Genomic DNA, 18371 nt, shown 5'->3' on the forward strand with positions numbered 1-18371 from the left:
CATCACAGCCAATCGGAAAGCAGCATCAAACCCGGCGAATCCTGCGCATATACAATGTTGTTGTGGTCCTCAGTCCTGAGACTGGTTTGATGCAGCTCTCCATGCTACTCTATCCTGTGCAAGCTTCTTCATCTCCCAGTACCTACTGCAACCTACATCCTTCTGAATCTGCTTAGTGTATTGATCTCTTGGTCTCCCTCTACGATTTTTACCCTCCACGCTGCCCTCCAATGCTAAATTTGTGATCCCTTGATGCCTGAAAACATGTCCTACCAACCGATCCCTTCTTCTAGTCAAGTTGTTCCACAAACTTCTCCCCAATCCTATTCAATACCTCCTCATTAGTTACGTGATCTACCCACCTTATCTTCAGCATTCTTCTGTAGCACCACATTTCGAAAGCTTCTATTCTCTTCTTGTCCAAACTGGTTATCGTCCATGTTTCACTTCCATACATGGCTACACTCCATACAAATACTTCCAGAAACGACTTCCTGACACTTAAATCTATACTAGATGTTAACAAATTTCTCTTCTTCAGAAACGATTTCCTTGCCATTGACAGTCTACATTTTATATCCTCTCTACTTCGACCATCATCAGTTATTTTACTCCCTAAATAGCAAAACTCCTTTACTACTTTAAGTGTCTCATTTCCTAATCTAATCCCCTCAGCATCACACGATTTAATTTGACTACATTCCATTATCCTCGTTTTGCTTTTGTTGATGTTCATCTTATATCCTCCTTTCAAGACACTGTCCATTCCGTTCAACTGCTCTTCCAAGTCCTTTGCTGTCTCTGACAGAATTACAATGTCATCGGCGAACCTCAAAGTTTTTACTTCTCCTCCATGAATTTTAATACCTACTCCGAATTTTTCTTTTGTTTCCTTTACTGCTTGCTCAATATACAGATTGAATAACATCGGGGAGAGGCTATATCCCTGTCTCACTCCTTTCCCAACCACTGCTTCCCTTTCATGCCCCTCGACTCTTATAACTGCCATCTGGTTTCTCTACAAATTGTAAATAGCCTTTCGCTCCTTGTATTTTACCCCTGCCACCTTCAGAATTTGAAAGAGAGTATTCCAGTTAACGTTGTCAAAAGCTTTCTCTAAGTCTACAAATGCTAGAAACGTAGGTTTGCCTTTTCTTAATCTTTCTTCTAAGATAAGTCGTAAGGTTAATATTGCCTCACGTGTTCCAACATTTCTACGGAATCCAAACTGATCTTCCTCGAGGTCCGCTTCTACCAGTTTTTCCATTCGTCTGTAAAGAATTCGCGTTAGTATTTTGCAGCTGTGACTTATCAAACTGATAGTTCGGTAATTTTCACATCTATCAACACCTGCTTTCTTTGGGATTGGAATTATTATATTCTTCTTGAAGTCTGTGGGTATTTCGCCTGTCTCATACATCTTGCTCACCAGATGGTAGAGTTTTGTCATGACTGGCTCTCCCAAGACCATCAGTAGTTCTAATGGAATGTTGTCTACTCCCGGGGCCTTGTTTCGACTCAGGTCTTTCAGTACTCTGTCAAACTCTTCACGCAGTATCTTATCTCCCATTTCATCTTCATCTACATCCTCTTCCATTTCTATAATATTGTCCTTAAGTACATCGCCCTTGTATAAATCCTCTATATACTCCTTCGACCTTTCTGCCTTCCCTTCTTTGCTTAGAACTGGGTTTCCATCTGAGCTCTTGATATTCATACAAGTGGTTCTCTTCTCTCCAAAGGTCTCTTTAATTTTCCTGTAGGCAGTATCTAATCTTACCCCAAGTGAGACAAGCTTCTACATCCTTACATTTGTCCTCTAGCCATCCCTGCTTAGCCATTTTGCACTTCCTGTCGATCTCATTTTTGAGACGTTTGTATTCCTTTTTGCCTGCTTCATTTACTGCATTTTTATATTTTCTCCTTTCATCAATTAAATTCAATATTTCTTCTGTTACCCAAGGATTTCTATTAGCCCTCGTCTTTTTACCTACTTGATCCTCTGCTGCATTCACTACTTCATCCCTCAGAGCTACCCATTCTTCTTCTACTGTATTTCTTTCCCCCATTCCTGTCAATTGTTCCCTTATGCTCTCCCTGAAACTCTCTACAACCTCTGGTTCTTTCAGTTTATCCAGGTCCCATCTCCTTAAATTCCCACCTTTTTGCAGTTTCTTCAGTTTCAATCTGCAGTTCATAACCAATAGATTGTGGTCAGAATCCACATCTGCCCCTGGAAATGTCTTACAATTTAAAACCTGGTTCCTAAATCTCTGTCTTACCATTATATAATCTATCTGATACCTTTTAGTATCTCCAGGATTCTTCCAGGTATACAACCTTCTTTTATGATTCTTGAACCAAGTGTTAGCTATGATTAAGTTATGCTCTGTGCAAAATTCTACAAGGCGGCTTCCTCTTCCATTTCTTCCCCCCAATCCATATTCACCTACTATGTTTCCTTCTCTCCCTTTTCCTACTGACGAATTCCAGTCACCCATGACTATTAAATTTTCGTCTCCCTTACATATACAATATGTAATCAAAAGTATCCGCACATCTCGCTGAAAAAGACTTACAAGTTCGTGGCGCCCTCCATCGGTAACGAAGGAATTCAGTATGGTGTTCGCCCACCCTTAGCCTTGATAACAGCTTCCACTCTCGCAGGCACACGTTCAATCAGATGCTGGAAGGTTTCTTGGGGAATGGCAGCGCATTCTTTACGGAGCGCTGCACTGAGGAGTGGTATCGATGTCGGTCGGTGAGGCCTGGCACGAACTCGGCGTTCGAAAAACGTTCCAAAGGTGTTCTACAGGATTCAGGTCAGGACTCTGTGCAGGCTAGTCCATTACAGGGATGGTAATGTCATGTAACCACTCAGCCACAAGCCGTGTACTATGAACAGGTGCTCGATCGTGCTGAAAGGTGCACTCGCCATCCCCGAATTACTCTTCAACAGTGAAAAGCAAGAAGATGCTTAAAAAATCAATGTAAGCTTGTTCTGTGATAGTGACACGCAAAACAGCAAGTCCCCTCCATGAAAAACACGACCACACCACAACAGCACCGCCTCCGAATTTTACTGTTGGCACTACACGCGCTGGCACATGACGTTCGCCGGGCATTCGCCATACCCACATCCTACCATCGGATCGCCACATTGTGTATCATGATTCGTCACTCAACACAGTGTTTTTCCACTGTTCAATCGTCCAACCTTTACGCTCTTTACACCAAGCGAGGCGTCATTTGGCATTTACCGGCTTGATGTGTGGCTTATGAGCAGCCGCTCGTCCATGAAATACAAGTTTTCTTACCTCTTGCCTAACTGTCATACCACTTGCAGTGGATCCTGATGCAGTTTGGAATTCCTGTGTCTGGATAGATGTCTGCCTATTACACATTACGCCCCTCTTCAACTGTAGGTGGTCTCCGTCAGTCAACAGACGAAGTCGGCGTGTACGCTTTCTTGCTGTACGTATCCCTTCACGTTTTCACTTCACTATCACATCGGAAACAGTGGACCTAGGGATGTTTAGCAGTGTGGAAATCACGCATACAGACAAACGAGACAAGTGACACCCAATCACCTGACCACGTTCAAAGTCCGTGACTTCCGCGGATCGCCCCATTCTGATCTCTCACGATGTCTAATGACTACTGAGGTCGCTGATATGGATTATATGGCAGTAGGTGGCAGCACAATGCACCTAATATGAAAAGCGTGCGGTTTTGGGGGTGTCTGGATACTTTTGGTCTCATAGTGCGTAAAGAACCATTCAAAATTTGTCACTGAATCAGAAAATCAGTAAATTAAATCAAATAAAATTTGAAACCCACAAATATGAAATTAACTCCCTCTTTCTGCGTTTAGAGTTATCGTAATGAACCCAGTTTTCGTCCCCAATCACAATGTGATGCAGAAAGCCCTTCTGTTTTTGCCTCTGAAGCAACTGTTCACAAACACACAAACGTCGTTCAATGTCTCTTGGTTTCAGCTCACACGGGACCCAATATCCTTCTTTCATGCCCATAGCCTTGAGACATTTTGAAATGGCTTGCTGTGTCACTCCCATTAATCGTGCCAATTCTTCTTGAGTTTGACGAGAGTGTTCACTCAGCAATGTCTCCAATTCTGCATCTTCGGAAACATTCTCTCTTCCACCACTATGCCGGTCTAAGACGTTAAAGAAGCGTTGAAACCATTCACGACACGTTCTTTCACTAATAGCGTCCTTACCATACGTACCTGAGAGCATTCGATGAGACTCAGCCGCTGTTTTCTTCATACTGAGACAGTAACTACTCCCGAAAATGACGAGAATTAAGCTCGTAAACTGACATTTTGAATCAAGAACAACTTTATGATGCAGACACACATCGATTAAAAAAAATTGTTCAAATGGCTCTGAGCACTATGGGACTTAACTTCTGAGGTTATCAGTCCCCTAGAACTTAGAACTACTTAAACCTAACTAATATTAGGACATCACACACATCCATGCCCGAGGCAGGATTCGAACCTGCGACCGCAGTCGTCACGCGGTACCAGACTGTAGCGCCTAGAAGCGCTCGGCCACCCCGGCCGGCACATCGATTAATGTTTGAATGAGGTTATGTTGAACGAGGTCCAAGCTAACTGCCTGACGTCAGCGATCTGTTTCTTTCGACCGCAACTTAGCGTTGTAGCCAGCTATCGGCAAACATCGGAAGAAAAGTTGTACACCTTGTAGTTTATAAGTTTCTCCGGTACCAATGACAGACACACATGTCATTCTCGAACATTCCTCAAGAGACCAGTTAATTCAATGTGTAGCATAAAATGTACATAAAAGATTATTTCATAGTCACACCTTCACTCACTCTGATAACTAAGCACAATTATAATAGTAAGTAGCAAACGATTAGAAAATTACACAAACAGCTAGTGATATCTACCAGATCACATAGGAACTACGTACACTCGGGCATCCTGTCCTGCCAGTGACTCATACTGCAAGTCTATTCAAATCTGTTATGCCCGATCTCAGGAAGAACGGTGTAAGGCCCTAAGCCTCACACTGTCTCTCTAACTGCTAATGCATAGTTTGTCTAGCCGCCACACTAGATCGCCACACTCGTCGCCTACAGCAAAAGGTTAAGAACTTTATTTAGAACTGTAACACCAGCTTGAACCAGTACATTTTCTGTGTGTGCTTTTAGAAATAATAAATTGTTGCTATGATACACTGGTTCAAAGAACTCAATTTTCATCAGATATATACCCAGACCGAGTCCTAGCCCACTCGGCAGCAGCTGGCCGAGACACAGCCAGCGACAGGAAAGTAACCGATTTTGTAAACTACTGGCCATTAAAATTGCTACACCAAGAAGAAATGCAGATGATAAACGGGTTATCATTTGACAAAAATATTATACTAGAACTGACGTGTGATTACATTTTCACGCAATTTGGGTGCATAGATCCTCAGAATCAGTACCCAGAACAAATAGCGGCCTTGATACGCCTGGGAATTGAGTCAGAGCTTGGATGGAGTGTACAAGTATAGCTGCCCATGCAGCTTCAACACGATACCACAGTTCATCAAGAGTAGTGACTGGTGTATTGTGACGAGCCAGTTGCTCGGTCACCATTGACCAGACGTTTTCAATTGGTGAGAGATCTGGAGAATGTGCTGGCCAGGGCACCAGTCGAACATTTTGTGTATCCAGAAAGGCCCGTACAGGACCTGCAACATTCGGTCATGCATTATCCTGCTGAAATGTAAAGTTTCGCAGGGCTCGAATTAAGGGTAGAGCCACGGGTCATAACACATCTGAAATGTAACGTCCACTGTTGAAAGTGCCGTCAATGCGAACAAGAGGTGACCGAGACGTGTAACCAATGGCACCCCATATCATCACGCCGGGTGATACGCCAGTATGGCGATGACGAATACACGCTTCCCATGTGCGTTCACCGCGATGTTGCCAAACGCGGATTCGACCATCATGATGCTGTAAACAGAATCTGGATTCATCCGAAAAAATGACGTCTTGCCATTCGTGCACTCAGGTTCGTCGTTGAGTACACCATCGTAGGCACTCCTGTCTGTGATGCAGCGTCAAGGGTAACCGCAGCCATGGTCTCCGAGCTGATAGTCCATGCTGTTGCAAACGTCGTCGAACATTTCGTGCAGGTGGTTGTTGTCTTGCAAACGTCCCCATCCGTTGACTCAGGGATCGAGACGTAGCTTCACGATCCAATACAGCCATGTGGATAAGATGCCCGTCATCTCGACGTCTAGTGATACGAGGCCGTTGGGATCCAGAACGGCGTTCCGTATTACCCTCCTGAACCCATCGATTCCATATTCTGCTAACAGTCATTGGATCTCGACCAACGCGAGCAGCAATGTCGCGATACGATAAACCACAATCGCGATAGGCTACAATCAGACCTTTATCAAAGTCGGAAACGTGATGGTACGCATTTCTCCTCCTTACACGAGGCATCACAACAACGTTTCAGCAGGCAACGCTGGTCAACCGCTGTTTGTGTATGAGAAATCGGTTGGAAACGTTCGTCATGTCAGCACGTTGTAGGTGTCGCCACATGTGCCAACCTTGTGTGAATGTTCTGAAAAGTTAATCATTTGTATGTCACAGCATCTTCTTCCTGTCGGTTAAATTTCGCGTCTGTAGCATGTTATCTTCGTTGTCTAGCAATATTAATGGCCATTAGTGTAACAATTTATGACCTCCTAACCAGAAGCAAATAGCATAGTTTCATCTGTGTGCTTTGGTAGTTTACTTTCTTGAGGTTTTGCGTATTAATTTAGTATTTAACAGTCGCAGTTCTCGCTTTCTTGTTTGCGTCGGAAAGTAGACCGATTTTGTGACATATTAGAAGTTTCAGATCAGGAGTGAATTATTTAGTGTCACATGTGTGCTTTGGTGGTTCAATTTTTGAATCTCTGTATGTTAATCTAATTTATTGGACACAGTTGGTGTCCACAGTAGAGTTCCATAGCGTGTGTCGATTATCCTTGTTTGTCTATGTAGTTTAGTTTTCCACAGTCTTTAGTATGGATAGGGACTATTATGGCTGCATACGGATGCCAGCCGAGATGGTAGCACTTCACTGTCAGCTCCAGGCTGTGATGGCTTCCTTTACACAGCTTGAAGCTTCAGTGGATGGGCACCACTATTGTAAGCTGGTTGTGCAGGTCCAATGACGTCCAGCAAGTCTGAGTCCGCCAATCGGTAAGCACTGGTACGCGGCTCAGTGGCTCCTCGCACTGAGGTTGGTCACTCATCCATAGTCAAGGAGTCAAGGATAGGTCGCCTCGGGGCGTGGCTGGGGGTGAAAGAGTTTCCAGTGGGTCGCACGTAAGGCACCCCCGGTTAGTTTGACAAACAGGTTCCAGGTGCTGTCTGTGGCTAACACTGTCATTCAGCCATATGCAGTCACTTGTCCAGAGGGTACCTCTCAGCTTGCAAGATCTGGGCAATCAAAGAGGGTGGGATTATTGGTTGTTGGGAGCTTCAATGTTAGGCATGTTATGAGGCCCATTTAGGAACATGGTTGCCTAGTAGGGGATGAAATCCAATGTGCTCTCCATATGCATACCGGACGTGGAAAGGGTCCTTCCGGATGTCATGAACAGCACAGGGTGCAACCAATTGCAGGTGGTGGCTCACATTGGTACCAATGATGTGTGTTACTTTGCATTGGAAGAGATTCTCTCTGGTTTCAAGCAGCAAACAAAAGTGGTAAATGCTGCCAGTCTCGCCTATCCAGATGAAAGCAGAGCTCACAATTTGCAAGATTGTCTACAGGAACGAATGCGGACATTTGGTACAGAGCCAAGTGGACGGTCCGAATCAGAGGCTCACGTGGTTCAGCGACTGTGTAGCCTGCAGATTCCTCGCCATTCGTCACGGAGTGGTAGTGTTTGGGTTCCGCTAAGTAGGTCAGGAGTACACTACACGCTGGAGATGGCTACATTGGTAGCAGGGGCTGGGTGGCATGGACTAACCGGCTTTTTTAGGTTAGAGCGTCTCGGTGAAATACTAAACGGACTTCAGTCTCGAAGGATGCTGGTCCAACATAGGAAGAATGTTCTTACAGGAACCATCGGTATAACAGTTGTAAATTGTCGCAGTTGTGTTGGGAACGTACCTTAGCTCCAACCGCTAATAGAAAGCACTCACGTTCAAATCGTTATAAGCACTGAAAACTGGCTAAAGCCGGAGATAAGTTCAGCCGAGATCTTTTCGAAAAACGTAGTGGTGTTCCGAAGGGATAGGCAAACACAGTTGGCGGTGGTGTGTTTGTTGCTGTTAGAAGTAGTTTATCTTGTCGCGAAACTGAAGCAGACAGTTCTTTGAGTTAGTGATCTCGGCAACCAGATTAAAATAACAACTGGATCCTTTTTCCGACTTGATATCTTGTTAGTTATATGACTGGATTGGTAATTTTCTGTCAGAGATGTCACAGTTCGTAGTAATTGACGGAAGGTCGTCGAGTAAAACAGAAGTGATTTGTGGCGTTCCCATGGTAGTGTTATAGGCCCTCTGCTGTTCCTTATCTATGTAAGCGATTTAGGAGCCAATTTGAGCAGCGGTCTTAGGTATATTACAGATAATGCTGTCGTTTATCGTCTCGTAAACTCATCAGAAGATCAAAACAAATTGGAAAACGATTTACAAAAGATATCTGAACAGTACGTAAATTGGCAATTGATCCTAAATAATGAAAACTGTGCGGTCATCCACATGACTGCTAAAAGAATCCGTTAAACTTAGGTTACACGATAAATCAGTCTAATGTAAAGGCCGTAAATCCTACTAAGTATCTATGAATTACAATTAAGAACAAGTTAAATTGGAAGGAACATACAGAATATGTTGTGGGGAAGGCTAACCAAAGAATGCGTTTTATTGGCAGAACTCTTAGCCGTTACAACAGGTCTACTGAAGAGACTGCGTACACTACGCTTGTCAAAAATGGCTCTGAGTACTATGGGACTTAACATCAGTCCCCTAGAACTTAGAACTACTTAAACCTAACTAACCTAAGGATATCAGAGTCATCCATGCCCCAGGCAGGATTCGAAGCTGCGACCGTAGCGGTTGCGCGGTTCCAGACTGACGCGCCTAGAACCGCTCCGCCACATCGGTCGGCTACGCTTGTCCGTCCTCTTTTGGAGTACTGCTGCGCGGTCTGGGATCCTTACCAGATAGTATTAACAGAGGCAGCTCAAAGCAGAACAGCAATTTTTGTATTATCGCGAAATAGGGTAGAGATTGTGACGGACATGATGCAGGGTTTGGGATGAACACCATTAAAAGAAAGGCATTTTACGTTGCGCGGAATCTTCTGACGAAATTTCAATCACCAACTTTCTTCTTCGAAAGCGAAAATATTTTGTTGGCGTCGACCTACATAGGGAGAAATGATCGTCATAACAAAATAAGGGAAATCAGAGCTCTTACGAAAACATATAGGTGTTCGTTTTTGTAATACATACTTCCCATATAAGGTTGATCTCAGCACCTACTGGGCACTCATTTGCTGGTGGCCTCCTGATCCACACGAAGCGTTAGTAGCAGCAAACAAAAATTATAAAAAAACGCACCACGGAGGAATTATTCGAACGGGACGGAAATCGGTAGACGTGGTGTACACGAGAAGACAAACAAATTATTACAATATCAGAAAAATTTATTGAGAGAAAAAGATTTACAAATTGAGCAAGTCAATAACGTGTTGACTCACCTCTGGCCTTCATTCAAGCAGTTATTCTGTTTGGCACTGACTGACAGAATTGTTGGATGTCCTCCTGAGGAATATCGCGACAAATTTTGTCCAATTGGTGCTTTAGGTGATCAAACTCCAGAGCTGGCTGAAGGGCCCTGTCCGTTAACCTCCAAACGTTCTCAACAGGGGAGAGATCTGGAGACCTTTGTGGCCAAGGCTGGGATTGGCAAGCACAAGGACAAAAAGTGGAAACTCTATCCGTGTGCTGGCGAGTATTATCTCGCTGCGGTGTAAGCCCAGGATGGCTTGCCATTAAGGGCAACAAAAAGAGGTGAAAACTATCGTCAACGTATCACTGTACTGTAAGGGGTCCAAGGGTGACAGCCAAAGGAGTCCTTCTGTGAAAGGAAATGGTGATCCAGACCATCACTCCTTGCTGTCGGGTAACAGCAGGTTGTAATCCCATTGCTGTCTGGGGTGTCTCTACACATGACTTAGCAGATCATTCGGTCTCATTTCGAAGTGGGACTCAACACTGAAGATAATTCTATTTCAGTCAATGAGATTTGAGGCCGAAGACGTGTCTGAAAGTGCTCCACACGGCAGTGGGATACCAACGTGGGTGGTGCCCGCTATATGGCCAACAACTAGAAGGGATGGTATGGAGTATCATCTCCTTTCCTTATGCAAGAAGAGACAGGCAGAGTTAGAACTAAAATGGATGTTGATGTTGATTTAGTCATCGACTGGTTTCGAGCTATGCCTATTCTCAAACCAAACAGTGCTTCAAATGGCTCTGAGGACAACGGGACTTAACTTCTAAGGTCATCAGTCCCCTAGAACTTAGAACTACTTAAACCTAGCTAACCTAAGGACATCACACACATTAATGCCCGAGGCACGATTCAAACCTGCGACCGTAGCGGTCGCGCGGTTCCAGACTGTAGCGCCTAGAACCGCTCGGCCACTCTGGCCGGCAAACCAACCATTGTTTACCAAATAAAATGTTCGTCAAAATAGCAGTAAACAAAGTGTATGCATATGCCTATAGTTCCAACTAACGTTCGTTAACGAGTCACAATTTAAAAATGAGTTGCTGTCTCACTATACCCATTACGCTGGAGTTATACCATTGTTTTTCATAGCGGACCGCGCTGGTTCTGATCCGTGGCACCTTCACGGCAAAGCTGTACGTTTTGTTACCCTTCATGGCAAGTCATCCCAGTCTTTCATTTCAGCAATAGAATGCCCACCCACACACGGCGGGAGTTTGTGCTACTTGTCATCGTCCTTGCCATATCCTATCTGGGTCAGCAAGTTTGCTGGACCTCTCCCCAGTTGAGAACGTTGGAACACTAGGGGCAGCGCCCTCAAACCAACTCGGGATTTTGACGATCTAGCGCGCCAATTGGACAAAATTTGGTACGATGTATCTCAAGAGAACAGCGAACAACTATCTCAATAAAAATCAACCCAAATAAATGCTTACATAAGGTCACGGTGTGGACCAACCCGTAAATGACTTGTTCTGTTTGTGAAGCTCTTTCTCTTGAATAAGTCATCCAATTTTTCCTAAGTTGTAATCATTTGTTTGTTCATGCAGATCAGAGCTATGGATTTCTAATTTGGATAATTCCTTCTTGTTGCATTTTTTTGTGTATTTGCTTGAAAGGAAACAAGTACGAATTTGTACCTACTAGGCTGATTACAATTAAAAATATGAGTATCAATCAGTCTCGTTGCATATGTTCATGATAGCTGTAATTACGTCGTCGATTTATCCCTGTTAAGGAGATTTTTTGATGAAGAATACAAGACCTTTTTTCTGGGATCACGGTATCTGCCCTCTAAAGAAGTATACGGAATATTTGATCAAGTAGCCTGTGTGACGGCTCGTATGTATAGTTCACGTTTCAGCGCTTCACGTGTGTCACTGGAGACCTGAGAAGTTATCTGAAATACAGCAACTATTGAAATGCGAAACAGTCACTAACGTAAATGTCTCCAGTTTCAAACTACCTGAGTGTTAATGTTGGTCGTCGGTAATTAAATTCCTCTTAAAATTTCCTTCTTCGCTGTACTGCGAAGTCATCGTAAAGTATCAATAATGGAAATGGAAATCAGCGTTTGGCGTCATTGGCCGTGAGGTCCTTTACGGGGCAGGTCCGGCCGACTTGGTGAAGGTCTTATTACATTTGACGTCACATTGGGCGACCTGCGCGCCGGATGGGGAACAAATGGTGATGAAGACAACATCCAGTCGCTGAGCGGAGAAAAATCTCCGACTCAGTCGGGAATCGAACCCGGGCCCGTAGGACGGCAGTGCGTCACGCTGACCACTCAGCTATCGGAGCGGACAGTATCAAAAATAACAATAAAGCTAGGCACATCTGGAGCTTCTACTCCATGTCACGCCCGCCACCCCTACGCATTTCACGCTTGGATATGAATTCAGAAACCTAATTTTTTTCTTTTCCTACAGAACTTTCTCACTTCATCAAAGACAATGCGCAGATCATGCAAAATAATCTCCTCCGAACATCCAAGATGTGCCTCGCCTCCCTAACTATACAGTGCTGTATTCTGCGTGCCGCTTATGAGCGCCTAAAAGTTGTAACGTTGCGTTCATAAGTTACGTTACCTGTTCTTCTCTTTCACTCGCACCAGTGAAAACGCTTTTTCACAGATGCAAGCGAATGCCAGCGAACACTGACAAACTGCGTATTGTCTGAGGTCCCTCGTCCTTGTGCCCGCTTCCATTCGCTCCGGTGTAAACCGGGCTTTATCTGGGCGCATCACGGCTCTTCGCAGAGTGGTGCTTTCCATTTCCGTCAGAGCGGCTGTTTCCTGGTGGAACGTCAGTAAAGGTACCCGGGCGTCAGAGCGGCGGCGGCAGGCGCGGCGCACAGTACCTGGTGCCCTCGTCCATCCAGTCCAGCTGGCGCAGGGTGCGGAGGAACTCGCGGCGGATGTCGTCCACCATCTCGAGCGCCGCCTCCTTGGCCGCCCGGTTGAAGTACCTGCGCACGTATATGGAGCCCACAGACAGCCCCAGGCTGAAAAACCAGAGGTACCTACCGTAGTGTCACACTGGCCACTCCGAGTGCCACGCGTGCGCGTGAGCGGTGAAACTGCAGTGGAACATCTACAGGGATTGGGATTCTATTTCAACTATACGCCCATAATACATCCACTACAGTCATTTTTGAAAGGGCATTGTTCCAATATTGACGAAACAATTGAAGAGCGGTACCAAGTTCTATATACGTAGATACATCTTTCTGCACGAAATGAGCTTTATTTCACATACTGTACATGTGTTTCTCCGACTTTGTTACAGAGACACCATGGACATCATTTTTCAAAGGGCTTTACTCCTGGAATAATGCCCTTTCAGTGGCGATCGTCTTCGCATTCTATTTACATAGGATAGGCAAAATAATGTGAACAGTGGTACTAATGGAATGGTTGTGTATGATGGTCAACAATGCAGATAAGGCACGTATCGTGCTGGACTGTGCGTGTTCAGTACGGACTAGACATCAATGCAGATTGTTTACGAGAAGTACACACTTCGTATTTGCATTCAGAAGCCGAGGTCGACGTGCAATGAAAGACCTAACAGAGTTCCAAAGAGGGCAGACTCTGTGGGCCCGATTAGCTGGCGATTCAGTGACCAAGACTACCAACTTATTGAATGTTTCAAAAGCAACTGTTTCGACAGTCATGTCAGCCTACACAAAACTTGAAAATACATCATAATTTAAACGTACTAGTGGGCGCAAATCAAAACTGCATGATACAGATCGTTATACACTAGGACGAGTTCTTTTGCTTGTGCCTTTGTCCCGCAGTTTTCGCAGGGTCGGCATGGTTACAATCGGATTTGGCATGGTTAGTTTGATGAGGTGGCAGGATGCCATTCCTGCCACCACCCGTACGCCCCGGGACAGAATCATTGTACCCCAGCTGTCTGCGTCTAGTGTAAATCATGAAATAGTGTGGGCGTGTTTCAAATGTCGGCGATACCTGTAATTGAGGTGGGACGTGGGGACCAGCCCGGTATTCACGTAGCTGGATGTGGAAAACCGCCTAAAAACCACATCTAGGCTGGCAGGAACACTGGCCGTTGTCGTTAATTCGCCGGGCGTATTCGATCCGGGTCCGGCGCGCCCACGCGGGACCAGGAAGCAGCTCATTAGCGCTCTCGGCTAACCTGGCGGGCACATACGCTAACACGAATTGTGTCAAAACAACACAAAACTATGGCGGTTAATGTGACTGCAGAGCTCAACAGCCATCTTAGAGACCTCATACCTATCGAAACTGTCCGCCGAGAGCTCCATAAAGCGAATAATCATGGACGAGCTGCTATATCGAAACCATTAGTGACGACAACCAACGCAAAGAAGCGTAAAACATGATGTCAGAAGCATAAATCCTGGATGGCTGATCAGTGGAAACACGTCATATTGTCCGACGAGTCATCGTTTTCCTTGTATCCAACGCTGGACCGAATTTACTTCAGGAGAACGCCAAAAGAAGCCTACAATCCTGATTGTTTGATACCGATAGTTAAGCTTGGAGGTGGAAGTGTGATGGTGTGGCAGCCATATCATGGTATTCTTCTGGTCCCATCATTACTCTCAAAGGCCGTGTTACAGCAAACGATTATGTGAACATTTCAGGTGATCAGGTGCACCCCACGATTCAAATGTTGTTCTCCAACAGTGATGCCATATTTGAGGACGATAATGCACCTGTTCACACAGCCAGGACAGTATAATCGTGGTACGAGGAGCATGCAACTGAACTGCAGCGTCTTCCCTGGCCAGGCAGGCTTGAAGATTATCGAACCCTTGTGGGCGATATTGGAGTGCCGACTCCGGAGCAGATTTCCGCCTCGATCATCGCTACAGGATTTAGAAGAGCTTCTGATCGAAGAGTGGCATAATGTTCCACTGGAGACTATACAATCATTATATACCAGTATTCCAGGAAGAATCGCAGCTGTATTACTGGGAAAGGGGGTTCTAACCCCTTTAATAGTTAACCATTCCTAAGCAAGTACAGGTGTTCACATTATTTTGCCTATCCCCTGTAACGCATACCTGATTCACCTTTCGCTTTTCGTAATTAAAGTGGTGTTATTTCCTAGCAGTGTTGTGAGGTGTTAAATGTCGTCAAATATTGAGCTGGAACGAAGTGAAAGTGCCAAAAACATTTTGTTTCCCCAAGTGTATGTTGCTTATAATTCTGAAAAGTCTTTCATGGGAACAGTGACTATAAATAGGAACAAACTGCAAGACATATAACGTTTACTTGATTATATTCCTCATGAATTTCAGGTATGTCTCTGATGGTTTGATGAAATGTGTGTAACAGTGCTGTTCGTAGTCATGATCTTCAAACAATTTTGAAAGTGCTTTGATTTGGATTACGTTACTGTGAAAATGTATTAGTAAAAAAATAACAAATTCAAACACTGCTAACAACGTAACTTCACTGTGAAAATAAATTACTTCCTCAAAAAAACGACCTTATTCCAAGATTTTGCAGTTACTTTTTTCAGAGTGACTGAAAAACTTACCAACTGCAATAATGGCAAAATTCACATTCCATTATTTCCTTTAAATACGAATTCTAAAGCCCATCCTGTTACATTCTATATACTCACTCGCAGAATGTTTTCCTTGGTTCCTGAAATTTCAAGGTTTTGCTTAAAGTCCCTCGAAATTAAAGAGCAGCAGTGGTTCAGAAGGGAGTAAGACTGAGTTGTAACCTCTCCCCAATATCATTCAGTGTCTACACTGAGCAAGCTGTATAGGCGACAAAGCAGAAATTTTGGGAAGGGAATTAAAGTTCAGGCAGAAGAAACAATTTTAAGTTGTGCCAATGATAATATGTTTGTGCCCAGAAAATGAGAAGAAATCTGGTAATTAAAGGTCAGGGGTAAGTGATAAAAACTTCTGAGGTTAGCAGCTGATGCAATAATTCTGTCAGAGGCGCCAAAGTATTATAAAGAGTAACTGAATGGTGGAGACAGAGGTTTTGAGATGAATGTAAGTAAAGCAAAAGCAATGGCATGCAGTCGAATTAAGCGATGATCAGAGAATTAGACAGAAAATTCTACACTAAAAGTTGTAAACGAGTGTTGCATTTAGGCAGAAAAATATCTGATTATGGTCTACGAAGAATGGAGACTGGTAATAGAAAGAAAAGCGAATCTGAAAAGAGAAATTAGTGTTCTTCGAATGTAAGTCTGTTGACGAGGTATTTCTCTGGAGTGTAGCGTTATACAGATGTGAAACAGGGACGACAGGCAGTTCAGGTGAAACTTGACTAAAAGAAGGTCTGGTGGACAGGGCACATCCTGAAGCAACAAGGAATCATCAATTTGGTAATGGAGGGAAGTGTGGCGAGGCGGTAAATGCGCTACAGGGAGACGAAGCTCCGAACAAAGTAAGCAGTTTCGCGTGGATGTCGGTTGTAGAAGCGTACAGGCACCGACAGGCCCCACAGAGCGGCCTAGCGCCGACAGCTTCTGCAAAGAAGTCTCTCGACAGCAACGAAAACAACAAGAAGAAATGATGAGTTTCCACAGTTCAGGATCAATAATTACAGAATGTATAAACAGTACATTTTTAAAATGTCTGTTAAGAGTAGCAACGCTAGAAGTTCTATGACAAAATACAAATGGTTTTTAATGGGGAAAGAATTCATTTAATGGAAATAGTAAGAAAGTATTAAAAACGCCCTTGTAAAATCCCAAGTCATAATTAAAATGAAATATTAATATGATTCAACTTCCGAACTGTTAAACACGACTATCTTACCTTCTAACACATCATCAACATACATAATAATAACTTAAAAATATTAAATATCCAATTAGTAAATAAAAGCCTAAATGTCAGGGTGACGATAATTTCCACAAACAAGGCTATAACACTCCAACATGACGGCTGGCGATCGCGCTGCTAGCTGCGCGGTCTAACGTGCTGCTTCCCGAGTGGGAAATCGTGCCGGTCCCGAGCACGAGTCCGCGCAGAGGATTTGTGTCGATGGTCTGGTGTGATAGCCAGCCTGTGGAAGGTTTTTAAGGCGGTTTTCCATCCACCTCGGCGAATGCGAGCTGGTTCTCCGTATTCCGCCTCAGTTACAGTACGTCGGCGATTGCTGCGCAAACACTGTCTCGACGCATGCGTACACAATAATTACTCTATCACGAAAACATTTGGGGTTACACTCGTCTGGTATGAGACGTTCCCCAGGGGGGGAGGGGGAGCGAGAGGGGGCGGGAGGGCGGTCCACTGGGGGGGGGGGGGGATACATTGGGGGGCGAATCGCACAATAACCCTGGGGTCGGTGTGGGGCGGCGGTTGGGTTGGTGGACTGCTGTGGGGTTGTGAACCACTGAGGGCTACGGCGGAACGAAGCCTTTCCGTCGTTTCTAGGTGCCCAGTTCAATACACAATACACACTGTCGCCTTTTACTGATGGCAAGTGCTACCTGTTTTGTTGTTATTGATTTGCTTTTATAGGGTTTGACTGAAAAGAAAATTTAAAAAATACAGAATAAAAGTATTAGCTACTTTTATGAAAGAAATATCGTTACTGGCAGATACTACCTGACTTCAAATCCCTCGGTACTTGATGTACAGGGAGCTTTCGTTGCATATAATGTTTCACAAAATATTTCGCTGTAGCCAACATGAAATTTTCCTGCAAATCAGTTAACTTTCTTTGTAAAGCCCATAGAGAATGTGAGAATTCACACCGGCTTATGTATAGTACACTGAGAAAATAAGGCATGGACCACCTCTGAGTGTCTCGCTATAAAATATGTAGTGCGTTTTCATCTATGATGTCTAATTCTTCCTTGGTATTATATTGTTGCAATAAGCAGTAATTTCCTCTTTTCCTAGTTCCTTATCTAAGTTTTGGGGTGATACCAATATTGTGACTATTCTTTTATTTTTGGAGCTTTGGAAAGAAGGGTCGTTGATTTTGAAAAATCATGTATTGATGATGTTACCTTTCTAGTTTCCTCGGTTTTGAATTATAGTGCACGAATATAAAACAATCCATTTTCTTTAGGAAATTTCACAAGTGGTGTTGTCGAAAACCGCCCATCACCTGTAACGTTTGTTTGTTTTGAGCAGTAGTTAGTCTATTCTTTAAACTGGCTGAGTCGTCTTATTAAATTTTAAAGTTCTGGCTGATCAGGTCATGCCGTCAAAATTATAGATATAATCTTTCCTAGAGTCAATTACACATATTAGTTTTATAGCACACTTTTGAGGTTTATTGGACACACAGAATTTGCACCTATTTTTGAATCCTAAAAGAATTGCACCAATGCAAACGTTTTCTCCCAGGTTCATCGAGCACTTGTCGTCTGGAGATGAATGAGTCGAATAGCTGTGATACTGGGGAGAAAACGTCATTTTTTTGTCTCTTCTCTTGCAATCGCATAGTGAAATTTCAGAACTATCAAAAAGTAGGAAATCTGTTATAATTCATTACTGCTCTGCTTATTTTCTGTAACGTCCCATCAGCAGAATACATAAATCGAATATCCTCGTTGTTTGATGACAGCTGTGTACACTAAAAGCTCAAAAAT

General features: G+C 43.9%; 1 protein-coding gene across 3 annotated transcripts in view; it reads right to left on the bottom strand.

The window, feature by feature from the left end:
* Positions 1 to 18371, bottom strand: part of LOC126236074 (neprilysin-2-like) — a 213838-nt gene that overhangs the window by 78535 nt on the left and 116932 nt on the right. For all 3 annotated transcript variants that reach the window (XM_049945133.1, XM_049945132.1, XM_049945134.1), the window contains exon 9: positions 12658 to 12801. In XM_049945133.1, coding sequence (XP_049801090.1) covers positions 12658 to 12801 — 144 coding nt within the window. The remainder of the gene's footprint in view (positions 1 to 12657; positions 12802 to 18371) is intronic.

The sequence above is a fragment of the Schistocerca nitens genome, chromosome 2 (genome assembly GCF_023898315.1).
Source record: "Schistocerca nitens isolate TAMUIC-IGC-003100 chromosome 2, iqSchNite1.1, whole genome shotgun sequence".
NCBI lineage: Eukaryota > Metazoa > Arthropoda > Insecta > Orthoptera > Acrididae > Schistocerca > Schistocerca nitens.